Source organism: Simochromis diagramma, unplaced genomic scaffold (genome assembly GCF_900408965.1).
Source record: "Simochromis diagramma unplaced genomic scaffold, fSimDia1.1 OVJJ01000107.1, whole genome shotgun sequence".
In the NCBI taxonomy this organism is placed as follows: domain Eukaryota; kingdom Metazoa; phylum Chordata; class Actinopteri; order Cichliformes; family Cichlidae; genus Simochromis; species Simochromis diagramma.
Genome location: NW_024387209.1, coordinates 3,839,971 through 3,861,270, shown reverse-complemented (window position 1 = coordinate 3,861,270; position 21,300 = coordinate 3,839,971). Strand labels below are relative to the sequence as shown.

The 21,300-nt window shown below is 39.8% G+C and overlaps 2 protein-coding genes across 2 annotated transcripts; one reads left to right on the top strand and one right to left on the bottom strand.

Annotated features, from left to right (window-relative positions):
- The first annotated feature begins 4,469 nt into the window (after positions 1-4,469).
- Positions 4,470-13,509, top strand: LOC120746128 (receptor activity-modifying protein 1-like). The gene is made up of 3 exons (XM_040051427.1): positions 4,470-4,772; positions 7,005-7,143; positions 10,988-13,509. Exons 1-3 carry the CDS (start codon positions 4,718-4,720, stop codon positions 11,241-11,243), a joined length of 450 nt encoding a protein of 149 aa, XP_039907361.1. The 5' UTR covers positions 4,470-4,717; the 3' UTR covers positions 11,244-13,509.
- Positions 13,510-13,603: 94 nt separating this feature from the next.
- On the bottom strand, positions 13,604-16,662 carry LOC120746121 (putative methyltransferase DDB_G0268948). The gene is made up of 6 exons (XM_040051419.1): positions 16,305-16,662; positions 16,026-16,186; positions 14,887-15,100; positions 14,655-14,758; positions 14,434-14,571; positions 13,604-13,882 (listed from the first exon to the last, which is right to left on the bottom strand). Exons 1-6 carry the CDS (start codon positions 16,410-16,412, stop codon positions 13,795-13,797), a joined length of 813 nt encoding a protein of 270 aa, XP_039907353.1. The 5' UTR covers positions 16,413-16,662; the 3' UTR covers positions 13,604-13,794.
- Between the last annotated feature and the right edge of the window lie 4,638 nt (positions 16,663-21,300).

Here is a 21,300-nt window from a genome sequence, read left to right as displayed (position 1 = left end):
GCACAGCCTATAAAGTTTGATTGTGCTGGTGTGAAGAAGCCGCAGTGAAGGCAAAAAGCTGGAGCAGTGTACCATTTTCAGGGCCACTCATTTTACAAGCCAGTCTGCCCACAGATATTCTGCACTCTGCTTTTTATTTGTGGACTGACGTGAAAGTATGAAACGAGCTGGCGAATCGACGAGGACAAAAAGATATTGATTTGCGATCCGTGTAAGGCGAAAACTCGACCGTAACTGGAACTATTGGAGAATTAGTGTGAGGACCATCCTTGATACAGCCTCACGGTGCCTGAAGGGATGGTTTATTTAGTGTCCTTTGCTGCTCTCTAGGGGAATTCACGGGGAACTGCTCGGTTCTGAGCCTTTTGATCATAAAGCTGCTGAGTAGTGCTGTGCAGTACTGCACATTTTGGCATCAATATGATACCAAGTATTGCCAACAACGATACCAGTACTTTTAACCTATTTAACCTAATTAGGTTAACATAGCAGAGCAGTGTGTCATGATTTATGAGATGAATCGTCATCAGTTTGCAAAACACATTTTAATGACATTAAATCACTGTGATTTTCACTTCCTTTTAGCTTTTAATGTCTTTAGAAACTAGTGTGTGTTTGAGGAATATTTTTTCATCCCTTCTCCAAAAACAATAATATTTTAGTTAATGCAATTCACTGGGATTCATACTGAAGTTAGAGAATAAAAAGTATCAAACTTATCATTGTAGTATTGATCCGATGCCAATACGAGCCCTGATATTGATGCTATTGATATAATTTCGATCCACAAACCTCTGCTGCTGAGGGACCTGAAGTGAAGGCCATATCTCCTCAGTAGCATAAAGGCGGACATCAGGACCCTTACAAAAATCATTAAATGGGTTACTTTGTTTGCTTTTCCATCACAGATGTGTGTGTAATCACTCTCTAAAGTTTTCTGCATTTGAAAAGTCACATAAATATTAAACTGTTTTCATACAAGCTGTAGATTATATTGGGATACACACAAAAAAAGGTACTTTAATGTATCTGTAGGGGGCACAACCAAAAGTGAATGGGAGAGTGAACTCCAAGGCACTGCCTCTGTGCATTTGACAGTGCACAACGGCAGCTATTTGTAGCTTTTTGCTTTGTGCATTCCAGAGACCAGTTCTGTACCTCTATAATTGTGCAGCTTTTAAAAAATTAAACCTTTAAAAAAGGTCAAAATTGTGTATATGGGGTTGTCATGGTTCCCCAAGTAATTGTGTGTGACTTTTTCAGCTTACCTCCCTTTAGCTGAAGATGTGGCTGCCCAGGGCTCCTGGCGCACCCATTTATCATCGACACTTATCATCAATTCAATTCAATTTCATTTATATTGTACCAAATTCCAAATTGCAAAGTAAATGCCCTACAACCCTTATAGAGAAAACCCCACAACAATCATCTATGAGCAAGCATTTGGCAAAAGTAGGAAAGAAAAACTCCCAAAACTCAGACCGGCTGGGCGTGAGGGCAATGAGACAGGGCAAAAATACACAGTATACAGTTTATAACCCGCCACTCGCCATTCATCAGGTTGTTGAGCTTCCCAGTGTGGTAGCATCACTCAGTCTTCTTTGGTATTTAATTATTTTTTGTTTACATGCCAACCTTACCTGTAGAATCCTTCCTGGTCCATCAGCCTGGCTAGCTTCTGGTCATACCTACAAGCGCCACTCTCACCGCACTCAAGAATACTTACCTGACCCTGTGGAAAGCAGTGAATATTCACCTGCGTTGGAGATTCTGAAAATCAGAATCAACTTACCTGAATGTGAAACTGACAGAATTGGAGAAAAAAAATAGTACAAAGAAACTTTGGCAACTGGACCAAATCCTTTCTTGAGTGTAACTTGAGTTTGATTCTCAGTTATATTGTGAATACTTACCAGTTGTTGTTCATTAAAATTATTACATTTCTTCAATCTGTGTCCTGCAATTAAGTCTTATGCGCAAATCACAGCAGGGTACAGATTCATTTAATAAAAATATTTTAATATGCAGTTGTACACATGGGCAATAGGTTGGAACATCTGAACCTAAAGATGCAACTTCACCAGGTAACCTGACACGTAATCTTTAGACTGTTTGAGGAAATCTGAGAACCCAGAGAAAATCCACCAAGCGTGAAGTGAACAAAAGATGCCACAAGTTCAAACCCAAGAACTTTTTACTATGAAGTGACAGCGCTAACCTCTTCATCACAGTGACACTAAATATATGACAGCTACAGAGTGAAATACGTATCCATCCGTTTTCATAACCACTCACCCAGTTCAGGGTCATGAGGGAGCCGAAGTCTGTCCCAGCTGTTGTTGCATAGATACACCTTGGATGGGCCATTAGTCTATCACAGGGCCTAAAGGTTTTCTGTTTAAAAAAATGAACATTGAAACAATAAAATGATCAAATCTAAGCGTGGAGTTAATATTCTGCATTTTTTCTTTTTCTGCTGTCCGTTAAAATCTAGAAGAAAAGTTGCCTTGTTTGGTCACACGTCTTAATCTTGTTCAAGCAAATATGGAGACGCATTAAACGCATTCTTCCTAATGATCAGGATGGGACGACTCTTTCCTCTGGTGATTTTGTTTCTAGTTTCAAATCTACTCCAATACAGCATAATGAAATGGTCCAATATTCATCAACTTAACACATAAATATCAAATACATATAAATAACACGTTGGATGGAAAATAATATGTTGGATGGTTAATGTTGATCTGTAATGAGTGTAAGCTGTCAGTCTGCTGTTTACCTCGGCCTAAATATACAGATGTGGACAGTATCTGGATGTTCGCATCTGCATATTTAGGAGGCTGTAAAGAGTCCAATACAAGTTGATGGGTCTGTGAAGCTCACTTCTGATGACATTGATACTGAATGAGTTGTTGAGGATGTGCTGAACCTTTCTATCAGCAAGAATAGCAGTTAGCCTCTGTTAGCTGCTGTTAACCTCCGTGTGTTGCTGTTAGCTGCTGTTAGCCTCTGTTAGCTGCTGTTAGCCTCTGTGTGTTGCTGTTAGCCTCTGTTAGCCGCTGTTAGCCTCTGTGTGTTGCTGTTAGCCTCTGTTAGCTGCTGTTAGCCTCTGTTAGCTGCTGTTAGCTGGCATTGATGAAAAGTTCTTTGAAGCAGAGCTAACATTGTTGGACTAATTGAAAAAACTGTCATGTGAAAATGTAATCACATGGTTTTTTTTTAGAAGGAAAGTGCTACTTTTAGGACATCCAAGCCTAATAATTACCTTAACTTGTAACTAGCTGTTATTATTGTTTAGCCAGTTAATTGTCAGCTGTCCAGAGACGATAGAGTCATGTGTCTAATCTGCTGACAATAAGCTGAGCATTCAGTTACTGTGGTTCTGTTATTTTGGACCAGCTGCCTGCTGACTTGAGAATAATTACATCTGTGCACGCACTAAGGGGAAAAAAAAGAGTCATAATCTTTCTATTCACAAAGGCCAACACTTAATTGGTGTTTTGTTTTGCTTTGTTTTGTTTTAAGGCATTTTTTGCCCACACAGGTTTTTATGTCTTTATCTTCTGTGTTATTAAATATATGCTATATGTTACATAAGTTATATGTAATAAATGTTATTAAATAACCTCAAAAATACTTACAGTACCTTTTAAGTATTAGCATTTTGTGCCATGATTAAGATTTGCTGTTTGCAGACATGGAAATGAACAAATTCACTATCAAACACCAAAATGAACAAAAGCTTTTTAGCTCCACAATGCCTACAAACTTAAAGAAGATCCAGCTTGCACTCTGTCAGTCTACACTCTGTAAAGTCAGCCACATGAAAACACTCATCGGAGCCACGGGATTACTCTCTCACACACCCATCGGCAGAGACAGCCACGCTGGGTGGCAGCACAATGCAGAGCAGCGCTGAGAATACTAATCAATCTGTTCCTGTGCAAAATTCCTCAGATAAAACATTCAATTATAGACATTGCGAGCTGCATGAGATTTGTGCCGATACGAGTGTGACATGAAAATGGGAATTCTGCCTTTGTGTGCTGCTGCTGTGAAATGGGGTCCCAGTGTGAGCCCACCGCCGGGGATGTCTCTGGGTATTCACACTAATGCATTAATCCTAATACAAATAAGAAATGGGGAAAATGTGACATTTAATTAAAGAGTCGTGATGAGTCTGATGACATGCTACCTCACAGTTGGCCTCTGCTGTGAGAGTCATGTATATATGAAAGAAAATCATCCAAATTCTAGATGTTAAATAGTTATAATTGGATTATTCAACAAAAACGTAAATACTGAGGGATTAAAACAGCAGTGTTTTTTCCAGACTCTAAATTGCTGCTATAAAGCATGCGCTGTACACTGAACTAATTTTGGTATCTGACTTTGTTTTGTCCCCTGTGAGCAGTTCCACGCAGAAAGCAGCCGGACAAGGGGCTCAGATGACAAGCAGCGCTTCTATGATTAGGGCTGCAGCGAGGAGGGGAAAGGAGGGTGCCACAGAGAAAGGTCAGGGGGGCTTTTACACACAATCAGTTGCCGCCTTCTTGTTGACAGCACACCGTGAACTGCGGTTAATTTGTTTCTAACGTGGTGGCACCGTGACGTTCCCGACTCACTGGCTCTGGCTATTGGAGTTAGAATGAGGCTTTGCCGCTGATCTCCGGGGAGTGAGCAGAGCGCGTGAAACTTTTTGGGGTTTGTGTTCAGCATGGCTCTGGAGACCGCCTTGCTCCTGAAAGCAGGGTTTGTGCTGCTGATGGCAGGTGAGTCCATGGTACTCAGGCAGAGAGTCGCTGTAGGTGGATTCAGCTTAAACCTTGTTTATGTTTTTCTTTGAAAAAAAAAGCAGGTCTTTGAAATGTTAGTCTATTTAGAAATTATTAACAAGGCTTGGTTGATTTATGGCAGAAAAAAGGACGAGGTAAGTTGGGATTTTGTTTTCTTGGGTTTCTCGATAATGTCTATGAATAGACTTGATCTGTTTGTTAAAAGTTCACTATGCTCTATGTGCTTTGTTTCTGGAAGAAATTCTGAAAAACCCACCATTATTCACTCATCCTTACATTTCACTAGCATTTGCCCTCATCTCCTTTATTGCATGCTCAGCAGGCCATTGTCGTTGAATGTAAACAGTCAAAAAGAAAAAAACATAAGTAGCAGCTGTGTGAAGAAGTGCATTTCATGGTTTTACATTTTCAATAACTTTGTTTCAATGTTTGAAAATGAAGGCAAACGTGATACCATATGACTCATGTGACATGTTAGAGAGTAAAGTGGATTATGTCTCCAATATTGCTTGAACCTCTAATATGAAATTCTTGGGAAACTTTTGGGAATATTGATCCAGAAACACACTGGGAATTCCTTAAATTAATCTCGAAGGAAAGACCATATACTATTAAAGAATGATGTAGCGGTTGTGGGTTCATGGAGTGCCCCTTGATTTTGTCCATCAGCAGTTGCTTTCAGGAAAAAGATGTGTTTCATTTGGGACCATAATTTACAAAAGGAACTCTGTGCTTTTGTTGAATTTCACTTGAAATAGGAATTTAGATATAAACTTACCAGGAAAAAACAATTACTGAAACCTACAAAAATGAGCTGAAACTTGAAAAAACTATAGAGAGGAAGTAGATTACCTAATCTAAATTCAATTGGGAATTTGTAATTACTAAACATCACCAACAATATGTGAGTAGGTTGTGGTGCTTAAAGGTTCTTCAGTCAAATACAAAAATATCCCCCACACAATCACACCACCAGCAGCAACCTTAACTGTTGATATAAGGCAGCATGGCGCCATGCTTTCATCAGCTGACATCAAAATCCGAGCAGAAATGGACACTCATCAGACCAGGCAACATTTTTCAATCTTCGATTGTTCGATTTTTCTGAGTCCACACAAACTGTAGCCTCAGTTTCCTGTTCTTACTGACAAGCCTGGCACCCAGTAGGGTCTTCTGTTGCTTTAGGTCAGCCTCTTCAAAGTAGGCTCACTGGCTAGTCTCTCTTTTTCAGACCCTTCTCTGTAAAACTCTAGAGATGTCAGCATGGATCATTAATATTTGTGGAAATGATTTCAAACCCCATCATCTAATATTCATGAGAATCAGCTTTTAAAATCCATAAATGTTGAGTCTCAGAGACGCTGACAGAATTTAAGATTCCCATTGGACTGATGCGTGTTTCCTAACCTAACAGAGTTGAAGGCAGAAAGTCAATAGAGCATAAACCTTCAGTCAGAAGAACATTTGTCAAACTATGCCTCCATTTTCCTGGAAATTGTAATCCAAATACAATGCTGGTTAACAGCCAAGTTGAGGGGCAACTGTGAATCCTCCAAGCGGCAGTTGCCATCAGAGGCTGGTGACTGTAGATGATAGACAAGCTAATATTCACTCCCTTTTCAGGAGATTACTGTGCGTTCGTTCAGATCTTGCTTTGCCACAACAGTTTCTCACATTCTTCTTTTGTAGCATCTCTTTTGAAGCTCCCGTGTCAACACGTTCAGTCTTCCTTTGAGTGCAGGGAGAGCCAGCAGGGACAGAGCAAATATAATGGGCACACAGTCGGCCCTTATCTGGCCCGAACAGACTGGAGATCCACCATGTTTCTCGATCGTAACAACAACCTGTTTGTTTCCACGCAGGCGTTTTACACCAGATTAAGCCTCCCTCTCCTACTGTACTCCTCCGTGGTGCTACATTCAGCCTCGAGTCCTGCGGGATGGCCGCGGTCTGCCTCCACGTTTAGAGGCTGTTTACACGCATCTCTGAAGTAAACAAATGGGATTGGGACTTTGCCTGCAAATTAAAATCTTTTCTTAGTGAAAGTAACAGCCTAATAGGGAAGAAATGGCCCAGTAGGAATAACCATTGCCAGGACATGACCTTGTTTGCTGCACAAACATATGCTGCTACAGATATATATTCTGTACAGATATTTTTTTTATTTTTTTTAAATACTTTTGTCTTACTTCTGTTTCTACTTTGTAGCTCAAGTCCTTGCATCAGTGTCTGGCTGTAACAGGGGAGTCTACACGTTTCTTATCAATGATCTCTGCTTGGCGAATTTCACATTCAACATGGAAAATCTGGATCGAGGTTTATGGTGCAGCTGGAAGGACACAATGGAGTGAGTTCACTGACTCGAACATGCAAAAGGGAAGAAACGCATGGTGGGACATAAAATCACAAATTTTCCTGCATGAATCTGTACTTGTAAGTCAAAAAAAAATTGCAATTTATAGAGTCACAACCTCCACACAGACCCTGGTAAACAGCAGATATTGTGTGTTGCAAAGCAGCTTACAGATGGAGCAGCGGCTGTAGCCAGGGTGGAGCAACTTAGTTTGCCAGGTACACAATTAGAACAATATCAACTGAACAGTTAGCTTATTTTGGCTGGCTTTGAGATCAGTTTAATGAGATTTCTTGACTTGCTGGTCTTATGCTAAATTCAATAGATAATTACGTTGTTACTGTTACATACAGCAGAGTGCAAAAGCCTTGAGCCACTCCTCATATTTTTAAATTGTTTGCCTTGAAAGTAGGAAATAGGTGCAGTGATTTATTGAAATGTGCAAACACACATGTAAATACAGCATTAAGGTAAGCACATGTAAGCTAATGGGCTTGAAAGTGAATATTTGGTGTGACCACTTTTATTCTTCAGCACAGTCTGAACTCTCTTAGGCAGCTTTCTTGTCATGTCTTTAAGTCGTCTTCAGGAATAGTTCTCCAGGCTTCTTGAAGGACATTCAAAGCTCTTCTTTGCGTGTCTCTGCCTTTTGTTTTGTTCTCTGTTAACATGACCCCACACTGCTTCAGTGATATTGAAGTCGTGTTCCACTGTGTGTGATTTTTTTTATACAGGTCTTTTACTGCATTGGCAGTGTGTTTGGGATCATTGTCATGCTGAAAAATGAAGCTGTTGCCAGTCAGATGCTTTCCAGGTGATATTACATGGTGTATAAAAACCTGATGGTACTTTTGTGCGTTCATAACTCCAAAAATTTTTACAAGATCCCAAACACCACTGGCTGGAATGTCATATGTGGATTCATCACTCCATCAGACCTGTTGTCACTGAAGCCACCCTTCCACTTAGACCATTTTTGATGAGGCTTCAGTGAACAGTAGATAAATGAGCTGAAGGCACAGATGTATCTCTTAAAGACCTGACACTTCTTAAGGGCATGAATTTTAAATACTGTTTGTGTGCTATAAATAGTTTTTAGGCCTGCTACGTCTTCTGTTGTCCACTCTTACATCCTCAGTGATTGGATGGCTCCCAGGAACTGGACTGAAATGAGTGAAAAGCAGCCATTGTACAAAGAAAAACTTTTGAAAGACCTTCAGAAAGCCTGGAGAACTGTTGCTCAAGAACACTTTAAAAAAATCACAAGAAAGTCTGGCTCTTTGGAAGAGAGTAAAGTGGGTTGGCATCAGTGTAACAGAAGAATGATGGTGAGAAAAGCTGAAGTCCTCATGCTGTCATGTGCATGAGGATTTTTGATATCTCAGTCATTTCGCAGTTAAACAGCTATAAGAAGCAGCTGATGGCAGTGTTCTGGATTCACACCCAGACTATATAAGTCTTTAATATGCCAACATTAAGGCCTCGTGTTTATAGTACTAATATCCTAGCAGGTGCACTGACAGACTGGTATTTCTGAGCTTATTAGAGGCAAAAAACTTGTTTATCTATCTGTTTATCTGTTTACTCTCTCATGCACCAACACCAGGGGAAAGCTTTACTGTATTTGTTGGCCATTATATCGTCTCAGTACTTGGTGGCTTTGTTTCCAAACCCTGACAGTCAGGGAGTGAGTCAGACAGGAGGATGAAGGGAGCCGGGGGACGCAAAGAAGAAGCTGCTGTCAAAACTGTGTGATTTCCCTCCTGGTTCACAGTCCTCACTTGGTCCAGCACATAACTGGGGGTGGTGCTCTGTGTGTGTGTGTGTGTGTGTGTGTGTGTGTGTCCATGGGTATGTGTGCTCAGTTGTAACTCATAAAGAATTTGCACAGGCAGTTGGAGGGGCTGGCAGTTGCATCACCAAACTCCTAGCAACAACGTTTGACGCCACTGTTCAGGCTCACAGGAAAAAAGCCGGTACAGAGAAAATTACAAGTATTGAAAAAATATTTCTGGATTCAGGCTGTATAGTAATAATGACAAGTAAAACATGACTTCAAAGACCAGACATGTACCATTGCTTATTTCAATACAATCAGTCTTTTTACTCCTGTTATACTGTAGCTTTCCTTAATTAGGTATGACGTGGACTCCACTTCAGTCATGTACTGAATATAAGACAGTTGTCATCGTCTGGTTTATGGACCGATGTTTTGAAGCCGAAAGTTTAGCATTTTGACGTTCATTTCCTTTGCTCCAATTAAAATAATTCGGAATGAAGACTTTGGGTCAGTTGATTATCTGCACTGATGCGCAGCCACCGAATTGTAACAGCATGAGACCTGATAAAGTGATGAAGCGCTTTCATCTCCTTCAGTGGCTATTTTACTTCTGGCACCAGTCTGATCATATCTTCCTGTTGTCAGATATCCATCACCTGTTCAGCACAGTAGTTGCCATCGTGTGGCTCTAAATTCTCTCACTTTTTTTCACCATCTGTGTTTATTTTTTTAAACAAACTTCACAGATGGTAAATGGATTAGTACTCGTATGACGCTTTTCCTCTTTAACTGAGCATTTAAAGCAATTTTTACTGCAAGCCACATTCTCCCAGTCTCACATGCATTCATAAATGCCTTTGGTCATGCACACACTTACACTTCGATAGAAGCATCGGAAGGAACTCAGAGTTTAGTATCTCAACCAAGAATACTTCGATTATCTGGGGATCATATCACCCAATTTTCAATTGGTGGATGACCCGCTCTACCTTTTAAACCACAACTGCTCCACAGCAAGGGGCATGAGCGGGTCATGGTCCCTGGCTTTTCCAACCTACATGTCCAAGTATCCTTGAGCGAGATACTAAACCCTGAGTTGTTTATTATTTATGAAAACGTTTGTGCTTCTGTCTCTGAAAGTTTCAGCACTGGACCTTATTAGAATCGTAATACAAGGTACATGTAAACGTAGCTGCTGAGGCACAGGAAAACCTTTTGGTGATGAGGGAGAAGCCAAATACATGGACTGATAAATGACAAAGGTAATGCAACGCTATAAATACACAAGGAACTAACGAGATATAGGGGAAATCAGTGACCCAGGGACGACAGTCACAAAGGGGGAGAAAAGGCAAATTAAGGAAGTAAAACAACAGTTCACAAACAGGTTGGAGCAGCTAGGGATCCAACCACCAACCCTCCAGTTAAGAGATGACCTGCTGTACCTACTGAGCCACAGCTGCTTCATTAAACCATCTCAGGATGGCCATTGTCGAAGTCGTCGTTGGTGCTGACCCCAAACCTAAGCCTAACTAACCTTAAACAAGAAGATCAAGTTTTGCCCGTTTTTGCCTTTCTGTACGGTACGGCAGGCTTAGGCTCACACCTCAGAGGGTTAAAGGGTTGGATTTTGTGATCACTTCACTTTCAGAAACACAGTTAGGCACAGTGGCCGTCTGGAACAGAATCTCTCCTGGTATGGTGCAATGCTGTACTAAGGGCAGTACCCTGTTGGTATGCATCTCCATTTCCTCTGCTCCTCACTACTTAGCAGTTATATTTAGCAGTGTTAAGCCCACTGGTAATTCTAGACACTCTTTTGCCTTTTTTTCTCCCCACCAACAGGAATACCCTGCTCTATTCCCTCTCTGAAAGGACGTTTCAAAGACATCACAAGATTCCAGCCGATATTTCTGTAACAATTTGGGTTTTCAGCTTGATTACTTTAAAATGTTTCACCAAACATTCAGAAAAAGGATCAACTTTAGTAACATCTTTTCTTTAATTACACATACTAAGTTCAGCATGACTCTGCCTGTGCTCTGCCGTCCTCTGCAGGATCTATGAGGGACTCACAAACTGCACATACCAGGTGGCCTTGAGGATAAACTGCTTCTGGCCAAATCAGATAGTCGACCGTTTCTTCATGGAGATTCATCACATCTACTTTCATGACTGCGCTCTGACTGGTCGGCTCCTGCATGACCCACCGATTAGCATCCTCGCCCCATTTATCACAGTGCCTGTACTGGTCACCCTGCTCATGACTGCTGTAGTGGTGTGGAGGAGCAAACGCACACAGGGAATGCTATAGGGACCGTCAGAGTGTTAGGTTTGGGCTTGTAGAGCGTTCCGGAAGACATTTCTTAAGCATAAAGCATGCTCTTTTAATTTTCTTTTCATATTCCCATGTTGATATTGAGCATATTGACTATTTGGAAGCTGCAGTGAAACAATTGCATGTTGTGAAAGATGTTAATAGAAATAAATTCTGTATTTGGTATTAAAACTGTCTGTCCAGTCACTTCTAGTGGCTAAGTTCACCTCTATGAAAACGCCTAAGTCAGGGACACAAAACACTTTTTACATAGCAGGCCACATGCAGTCCACTTTGATCTTAAGTGGACAGAACTAAACATCTGAATCCTGAGATATTGTAATCTAAAAAAAGACACTATTATAGCAGAAATTTCTATAACTGATATTGGAAAAACAGGAACTTCTCTATTTAATTGTTTATTAGTTACATAGTTACCTTGGTGTCGCATGAACAGCAATGTGGGTCGAGTTTTTAGCAACAGGAAAAGCTGCAAAACTTATAACAATACAGCTAAAAGTTCAAAATGTGTCCTCTACTTCACATTTTCTAAAACCTTCCAGTGGGTCAGATTGGATTCAGTGGACTTTTAAAGCCATTTATGTTAATTATCATCTGACATCGCGGCCCTTACAAACAATCTGCATAAATAACACCTGACAGTAGAAGAGACTGACGTGATTGGAGCCATTCGGAGGAGGGTGAAGAGATGAAAAGGAGAGCGGGAATTAGAAAACAAATGTAGGATGAAGAGAGGAAACTGTATGAAATAATTTTAACAACCAAAATAAACAATGTTACAGTTTTATAGTCCCTCTATATTTGTTTACCTTTGAATAAATTCCACAGTATATTTATTAATCATTTTTGAGGCAACATTTACAATGAAGCAAGCACTTAGTTATCGTAACACAAAGACAGTTAAAGTCAGCTAAACGGCATCAATCTGTCCTGTCCTTTGGTGCAAATCAGTGACAAAAACTGCATCAGAGAGGCAACAACCAGACCTCAGGGCATTGCTTTCTCCGTATCCCTACAGTTTTGCTTTTTGCTAGTGTTCTTGTGACTGCTGCTAGCATGACTTTTTGTGCGAGTAGGAGCAGAAGCACCTGACACGTCTAGAACTGCTGCCCTCTAGTCTTCACAGATGATTTTGCAGTAACACAAAACGTCTCCAGACTCTTTAATATCTGTCACGTGAGCGCAGTGTTGGCCACTGTTTGCAAAAATTATAAAATAACGATATAATAAAATGAGGATATTTATATTTATGTCCAATGTGTGGCATCAAACTATGCAACACTTTTTAACTCTGTGTTTTGAAAAGTGCTTTACAAATAAAGTTATTGTTAACAAGTTATTATTCTCTTCCCCTTCCTACTTCCACAAAGTAGCAGATACAACTAGTTTATTAGACAAATAAGCTGCTCAGTCACTGAAAACATGTGGTGCAGAGTTGTTATGGTTTTCTATTTTCTAATTGGTTTTTATTTTTGTTTTGAGGTTGTTGTTTTTTTTTAATTTGGTGTAATTTCATTTAGTTTCCAAAGTGAATTTTCTCATTTCAGTGGTTGAGAATGTTTAGTTTGTTTATAATTATTGTTTTCGTCTTTTTTCATTATAAGTTCATGGAGGGCATGTGCCAGAGGCATGATTTAGGAACATTAATACAGGTATTACAATAAAACACACTATGAGTCAACTGTCTAGAGAACAGTTGACTCATAGTGCATCATAGTATTGTAGACATCTATGTCTGTCAGTGACTCATTAGGCAAGTTGTAATATTTTTTTTTAAACCAAACCAAACCACTAAGGATATTTCAACTAATCTATCTATCTATCTATCTATCTATCTATCTATCTATCTATCTATCTATCTATCTATCTATCTATAATTTTATACTTCAATAACTTGTAATTTGAAAATAGAGGCTGGGGTACTTACATATTCATAAACTTCACATTTCATATCATTACAGTACACAGAGGTTTCACATCAGTTAGCGAAACTTTTTCTTTTACTGCAGTTCACTTATTACAAAAAGAAACAAAAGTGCACTCAATACTTGTCAAACTCACAAGATTTTCATGGACTTCATTACAACAAAATGGCTCCATCTAGTGTTCACTCTCAGATTTTCTATAAGGCAGTTGATAGTCAGTAGTCTAAAATTAACTGAAGAACAGCTTCATTTCATTCAGATTCGAGTTAATATTAATAGAAAATTCTGAATTGCATTTTCAGAAACAGATTTAAAAAGGAAGCGCTGTGAGGCTTGTACAACACGGCGCTCATCAGTAGGTCTAAACAACTAAAAAATAACAAAAAAAAATTGCTAATGCATTGTGTTAGAGTTAAAATCTTTAATAAAAATGTTACGATATTTAAAAAAGTAGAAGCAACTCGGCAAGGATAAGCACGACCTGCACATATTGTCTAAAAAGTCTTCATCAGGGTCTAACAAGGCAGTTGTTTGTTTTAAGTGGTGACGAGCTAAAAAACCTTGGAAAGCAATCCTAAACAGGATTCATGCATTCTGAGTGATCAAGGTTTGCACGCCAGCCAGTAGAAATAATGCATAATCATTGTGACTTCTGTCTTAGGAGAGGACACCTTCATTGCAGACATCAACCTGGGATAAAAGACAGAGAGACAGAATGGTTCATTATGATTTAGAGGAACTATTGGATGACAGATTATGTGAAGTTGTAAATTAACAGCAACCTCCAGAGGCTCTATCCTTCATTAAATTAGGCAAACATGCAGGTGAAACTCTTTAAAGAGACAGAACAAAGTGAAACTGTTTAAATCTTCCCAAACTTTAACAGTAATTAAATACAATGTCATACTTATATCCATGTAAAAGTTATGGCTCAGCAATTCTCCTCCATATATTGTGCTTGCTGAGCTATTCTCTCCTGTCACTGGCGGGGGAATTAATGGGGGCTATATTATCAAAGCAGTAAAAGCCTTCAACAGTTAAGCTTAGTCAAGCAATGTTTGGCTTTTCTGATTAATGCCCCAGACTGTGCCAGTATTCAAAGCTGTATTCTGGCAGGTTTGATAATCAGAAATAAATTAAGCTGGGAAGATTACAGGAATCAACGGTCAGCGCCAGGTGAATGGAGGTGAGGGTTCAAGGCCAGGAGTTAACAATTAGACTGGTGAAGTTCAATGTCTCACTTGTTCCTGATATGGTCAGAGAGATGTTTGGCCTCAGCGGGGTCCTTATTCTTCAGTTTCTGGTAGCTGGAGAAGGTCTCCACCATGCCAATATATTGACTCAATGGCAGGGTTCTTTTCGTCTGCAGGCACTCGTTCCTGGACACATTTGGACTCATAAATAAGTATGTTCTGGCCAATGTAACTGAAGTCGACTTCTGGCAAAGCTTCTGAGAACTCACCACTCTTTGTCTGGGTAAGAGCATGAGTTGAACATGTCTAGGTAGATCTTCTTAGAGGATTTTCCAATGTAGGGATCTCGGAATGGAAGCAGGGCACCATAAAACTGGTGGGACAAAGAAAGAAAGCAAAGACAAACTTTAAAGCTTTTTGGGGAAAGCATTCATTTATAGTGGCTGAAAACCTACATCAGTACTCTATTTCTGCACATGAGCTTTTAGATTTGGGATGAACCTCTTTGCATATGTCATTGAGAGTGCTGGAGATGTCTCCGTACTCAAGCTCCATGTCCATGGTGTAGCTAAGGAGAGCCAGGCAGCCTCCAGGCTTCAGCACCCTGTCAGCCTCCTTGAGGAACCGCTGGTGATCAAACCAATGAGCTGCTGTCATGGCACTCAAAAGGTCCACCTCTCCAGATGCAAATGGTAGCTCTTCTGCTGGACACTGCCTGATGTTAAGGTGAACAGAGTCAGGACAAGGAAAAAATAGGGCCATTATAGATGGGATAGATGAATAAGGGAAAAGCTTTGAATAACAAAGCATATTCTTGCTTTTGTGGATGATCTTAATTGGATTCTCTTCCATTTGTAGAGGAATAATATAATTCAATGCTGGTAATTTAGTTTAGGGCTCAAGTCTCCAAGGGCAGTACAAACATGTCGCCACTTTTTTCTCTGGAGTTTTCTTTCAAAATTTTAAACCACTCATCCATTTGCAGCCCATCCAAGTCAGAAAGTGGGAGTGGAGCCCATCCCAGGTGTTGTAGGGTCAACACCCCCTGGACAGGTCACTAATCTCTTGCTAGGCAAACACATAGAGTAAGAGCCATTCACACTTACTTTCCCACCTAAGGTCAATTTAGAATAATCAACTAATCTCACTCCATGTTTGTCTTTGGACCGTGAAGGGGATAAAAGACCCCTGCCTGGATTCAAACCTAAGACCTTCTCATGATGCTAACCTCAGATCGGATGAAACAACCTGCTGAAGTTAAGAACATAGAAGACCACTTTGCCTGGTACCGATTGCCGGTCCAAGTGCTTCTGATTAAGGCCACGTCCCATGGATAATATGAGGCCACCGGTGACCCCTGTAACACTAGGATTTGATCTTCTATGATGGTTTTGTTTGAGAATGCTACCCAAAGTGGTAAGCTCTTTGCAAAGAACTTACAACCATGTTTATCTAAAGCTATCTTCATCTACAACAATCAAGGAATGATTGACGTAATGTAGCCTTTACTTAAAGAACTGCCCCAAAAAACGAAATAATTACATAATGAAGATGCTGAAGAAAGCACAGAACCTTTGACACATTGGTTTATCTAAATCACAGCCTTTATTTCACATCCACCACATTTTGTTCCCCTTCACCTGTATGAGACATTTGGAGGGTTCTTATTGGCTTGCGCTGTCTCTATCTGGACGGGGCTGACGTCGGTTCCAACCACTTTGGTAAAGTATGGAGCCAAAAGGGTCGTCCCTTGCCCCGATCCACAGCCTACATCCAGTGCAAGGTTGAATGGTTTTGGTGTCTAAGAGAAATGCTGTGATTTTAGAGTACATTTAACTGCCTGAATGTAATAGAACATTAATAGATAGAGACACAAGATTTGTTCAAATGCTATCAAGCACATAAGCATAAACACATACCCTTTTCTCCATAAAGTTCATAACTGTGCTGACCAGCTCCTGGGGTGCCACTCTGTACTGCAGGTAAGCCGCTGCATGATCTTTCCCCTCAAAGAGCCGCACAGCCATGTTGCTCCAGCAGAGTGTGCCTGCAGACTGTATGCAATATGTGACTGAATACTATGACTCCGTACTTTGAGCTCGTCCTTATTTAACCACCGAGTTGAAGATTAACTGCCAGAGCTCTGCACTGTGCACCATGTGCTACGGCTCGCAATTAAACTATGCATGGGATCAGTTCTTTTAAAATGTAGCATCGCAGTTAATGATCAACTAGGTGGCACATGACGATGGGAATGACATGCATTACACAGGCAACAATAAGCTTAACTTTACACGCATATTACAAAAAATATTCAGGACTTTATATTCAAACATAGCATTTGTCTTATAGTTTTGGTCAAGAATGGAAAAGCATTTTTATTATTATTACTTCTCCTACAGATTCAGTGCTGTGCATTCATACGTCTGCACCTTTAGGCAACAATCAGCAGATGGCAGTAAATGCTCACATAGATATGATGCTGTGTGCTGAAGAAGCAGACAGCTGCTGAAAATAATTTAAAAACAAATTTTTCATCAGTTGAACTTGAAAGAAGTCATCTCCTTGTTTATTGTTACACAGAGTTGTACATTGATATTATCACTATCTGGAGAAAATTAAAGTTTGATAAAAACTCTTATTATATATTTTATACTCAAAAATGTATCTGCTCCTGCAGATCGACTCCATATAATCTGTTCAACCTCACACTTTGGTTCCAAGAACATCCTGAAGTAATTTAAGTTGGAGGCTCTTCAAACAGCCTCAGCCTTGTATTTTCTTACCAATCAACAAACATTGATCCTTCCTGCTTCCCTGTTCAATATCTATTGTCAGATATGGTTTGCAATAAGGGTTGTGTTAAAAAAAAAAAAGAGATGGCAGGGGTTGGAGTAAAGAGGAGACGGAGGAGGAGGTTCCGGTAAGGTGTCCAACTCTTACCCTCACCATGAGGCTGCATGCAGCCCTGCAAATCAATCAACTCTGATCAAACCTGTCAGCTCAATTTAAACTGGTCACTGCTCTCTCTCTCTCTCTCTCTGTGTGTGCGTGCGTGTGTGTGATGGCAACACAAAGTTGCCATCCATGTACGTGTTTCTGCTCAAACCAGTGTTGCACCAAGTCTTTATCACCATGTCTTATTACAGTGTCCCCACAAAAACACACACACACACACACACACAGGAGTCATTAAAACACAAAGCCAGTGGAGTCAGACAAACAGCCTCACATATTGCTTTAATATCTGCAGGCAGTCCCGACACAGTAAAAAAGAGCTATGGGAGCGCTTCCATCGACTGTGACAAGCAGTGTTGCTAATGCTGCATGGGGAATTTCAACTGAAAAGCAATCACACAGGTAATCCACAGCAGGAGGAGAATTTATTACAGATACTTTATTTAAACGTGGCTTCCCCCCCATGAAAGCAGGTGAAATGAAAAAGAAAAATTATATTTTTTGCACATTATATAGTGTAGAATTCCTAAATTTGTATCTGTTTTAAAAGGCAGGAATTATGGGCAAGGCGATAAGGGCTGATGAGTATGTACAGTATAAATCATAAAAATGCATTCAAACCAAAAAATAGATGTATGTGCAGTTGTAAATACCCACACACTCATTTCCTCTTTCTTCAGACAGCGTGAGTACAGAAACACGCAGGGTAGGGGAATGGATAGATGGGGATTGAGTATAAAATCCCACTTCCCTGTGGAAATCTCAGCAGGTAGAAGCAGATTGCAGCTGTTGGATGGAATCCATGAATTTAGAAAACAGTCTGAAAGCCGTGATATTTTTGAGGGCGGGAAATTTTTGTCATGGCTTTTGAAGTATTTTCACAGACCCATGATTCCTTCAGCACACTATTATAAAGGAAGCATCATGGAAACCCCCAAATGAAAACAGTGACAGTCTCTGAGAGTGTAGTATTGAAGCCATTTGGAGATTAAATTTAGCCTGGCTATTAGCACAAGTGTTAATAAGAGGGGATTTCCATTCAACTAAACTAAGAAAGGGTTCACTAGAAAAAATAGCCCTTATTTCAAATTGAGTTGCTACTAAATACTGACTAATATCTACCAAATGTATTGCATATTTATTGCAGAACTTTATTGCGCATATACCTAATTTTAGCCTGTTAGCTTGCTTCCCATTTAGCTTAAGTTGTTTAAATTTAAGATGGTTTATGGCCTATAAAATTGGCATCTGTTAACTCATAACCCAAGTTACATTTCACAAAAGAAGAAAGTTGATTGTAAGGTTTGTGACCTCTTTTTGACCCAAAATACTGAACCGGTTGTGTTAGCATAATCAGTTAGCTTAATTGTGTATTTTCTAATCTTTCTGAAACCTATGTCTGCATTAAAAAAGAAATACTATTTAAGCTTATATATTATTTTATGGCAGTTTTAACCTAAATCATAAAATCAATCATAAAAACCCATATAGCTAGCTATTGTTTAACACTAAAATTGTCATGAGAGTAATTATTAATCGTCTAAAACCCCTTAAAAACCCTCAATCTGATATTTCATGACTTTTGCTAAAATGGTTTTGTTCATCATATAGTGCAGCGGTTCCCAAACTTTTTTTGCTGGGCCCCCCTTGTTTTACAAGAAAAATGTTCGCGCCCCCCCGCGTGCACACGCACGAACACATCCTGCAATCACACACACCCATGTTTTGCTCCATTGCGGTTTATTTCACACCTTAAACATTTAGTAAACAATTAAGCAAATACAAGTAATCTGCAATAAATTACAGGTAGTAAGAAAATAAACTACTAACTCTTTTACGCTACGTCCACACCTACACGGGTATTTTTGAACACGCAGCTGTTTCGTCCACACGTAAACGGCGTTTCGAATCACCGAAAACGGAGATTTTTTAAAACTCCTTTTTTGCGTTTACGTGTGGATGAGGAATACAGAGTTCGTCATGCAATGTCAAAGGTATGTGCCTTTTTTCACGTCACGCTGTGCGCCAAGTTATTGTTTACATGAGATGAATTGCAGATAGAGACAAAATACTGTTAATCTGTCTGCAGGTTTTACACGCTTACATATACACACGCAGTTACTGTCCCTCCATTTACAAAGGCAGGTGTGATTATTTTACGTGTAGTTTTTTTTCCCCCTGTGTAATAATATTCAACATTGCTATCAATACATTTTTCAAAAAATGTCTCTCTGTGCAAAATAGGTTTAAAAACATAAACAGCTGTAGGATACTGTTTGTCCGTGATTTAGACAGGGGGAACAAATCATGGCGGGATCAGCCTGATGTTATTTGTATCCCACTGTAACTTTACTGTATAAAGTATAGTATAGTATGTATATCTCCAAAATGTCAGGAGTAGTAAGTCAAGTTACAAGAAGTGTTTGTGAACTAAAAATCACGAATGTGGGATACTGTTTGTCCGTGATTTAAACAGCCCAGCGCTGCTCCCGACGAAGGGAAAACCAATTCTGCAGGGGAGACCTACCTCGGCACTTGTGCAGGTGAAACCAAAGGGAAGATATGCTTCACCATATTTTCTAGTCTTTGGCTTAGAATGAAGTTGGCTTGGAAACATATTCAGCGATGCTTCTAGTGATGGGATTTCCGGCTCTTTTTAGAGATCCGGCTCTTTCGGTTCGGCTCACTAAAAAGAGCCGGCTCTTTCGGCTCCGAACCGGCTCTTCAAGTTGTTTTGTTGCTTTAATTAATTTATTATTAACAATAATATAAAATTATGCACAAAAGGAATTACTAACGTAAAAAAAGTGGTTTTATTTGTATATGTTTATATATAAATATATGCGGTGGCCCCTAGAGACAAAACACGTACAAACTCCAAAACACATTTCTAGCATGAACTGAACTTCCAAATCAGAGCTACTAGATCACTTAAATTACACAATTGAAAGCATGTGTGTATTGTTTGTGTATTTATACACAGGCACTCATATATATTCAAATAATTAAAAAAAAAAAGTTCATTTACCTGTTACTACCACACACCAAATCCGGTCGTTGGTACTTGCTGGCTTGTGTAGCCACTAGGTAACAAAAGCTCAACACTGCGCCCAGCATCCTGGAGCACTTCTGTTATCTTTTGTACGTGTTTTGAGTTTTTATGTGCTTCTGAGTTTTTTGTACGTGTTTTGGAGTTTGTACGTGTTTTGGAGTTTTTACGTGTTTTGGAGTTTGTACGTGTTTTTACGTGTTTTGGAGTTTGTACGTGCTTCAGAGTTCGTACGTGATTTGAAGTTTGTATGTGCTTTGTCTGTAGGGGCCACTGTAAATATACTTTTATTTTTTCACTCAACATAAAATGTAATAAATAAATCATATAATACAAAAATCAACTATTCACATTTCAACTTTTAACTATTTAAATTTTCAGCTTTTTCCTTTTACAAATTTAAAGTGAAAACAACACAAAACACTGCAAACCACAACACAATGAAATATAAATTATAATATGAAAACAAAAAGAAGATGCATATTCTCTGTCATATGGGCCTGCATGAATAAACTTTCTGAATCCTTTATCATCTGCAACCGAAAATAGTTGTGGATGATTACTATACCTTTCTAATGTGACGTTGTTGTCCCTGGCTCTCTTTCTCTCTCTCTCCCTCTGGCTCTGTTCCTGTGCTACTGAGTGTAACTACCGCCCCTCCCCCCTCTGCCCAGCATAAAGCACAAGGCTCAGGTGCGAAGTGAAGCGGAAAAAAAGTGCGAGAGAGAGAGAGAGAGAGAGAGGGGGAGAGAAAGAAACGCGATGCTTCATCTCCTGCTTTGTGTTTCTGTAGGCGCCCGTGCTAGCAGTGTCCAAGCGTTTTGTTTTTTTCCCCCCTTTTTCATCCCGTGCCCCCCTGGCATGGCTCTGCGCCCCTAGGTGGTGGGCCCCACACTTTGGGAAGGTCT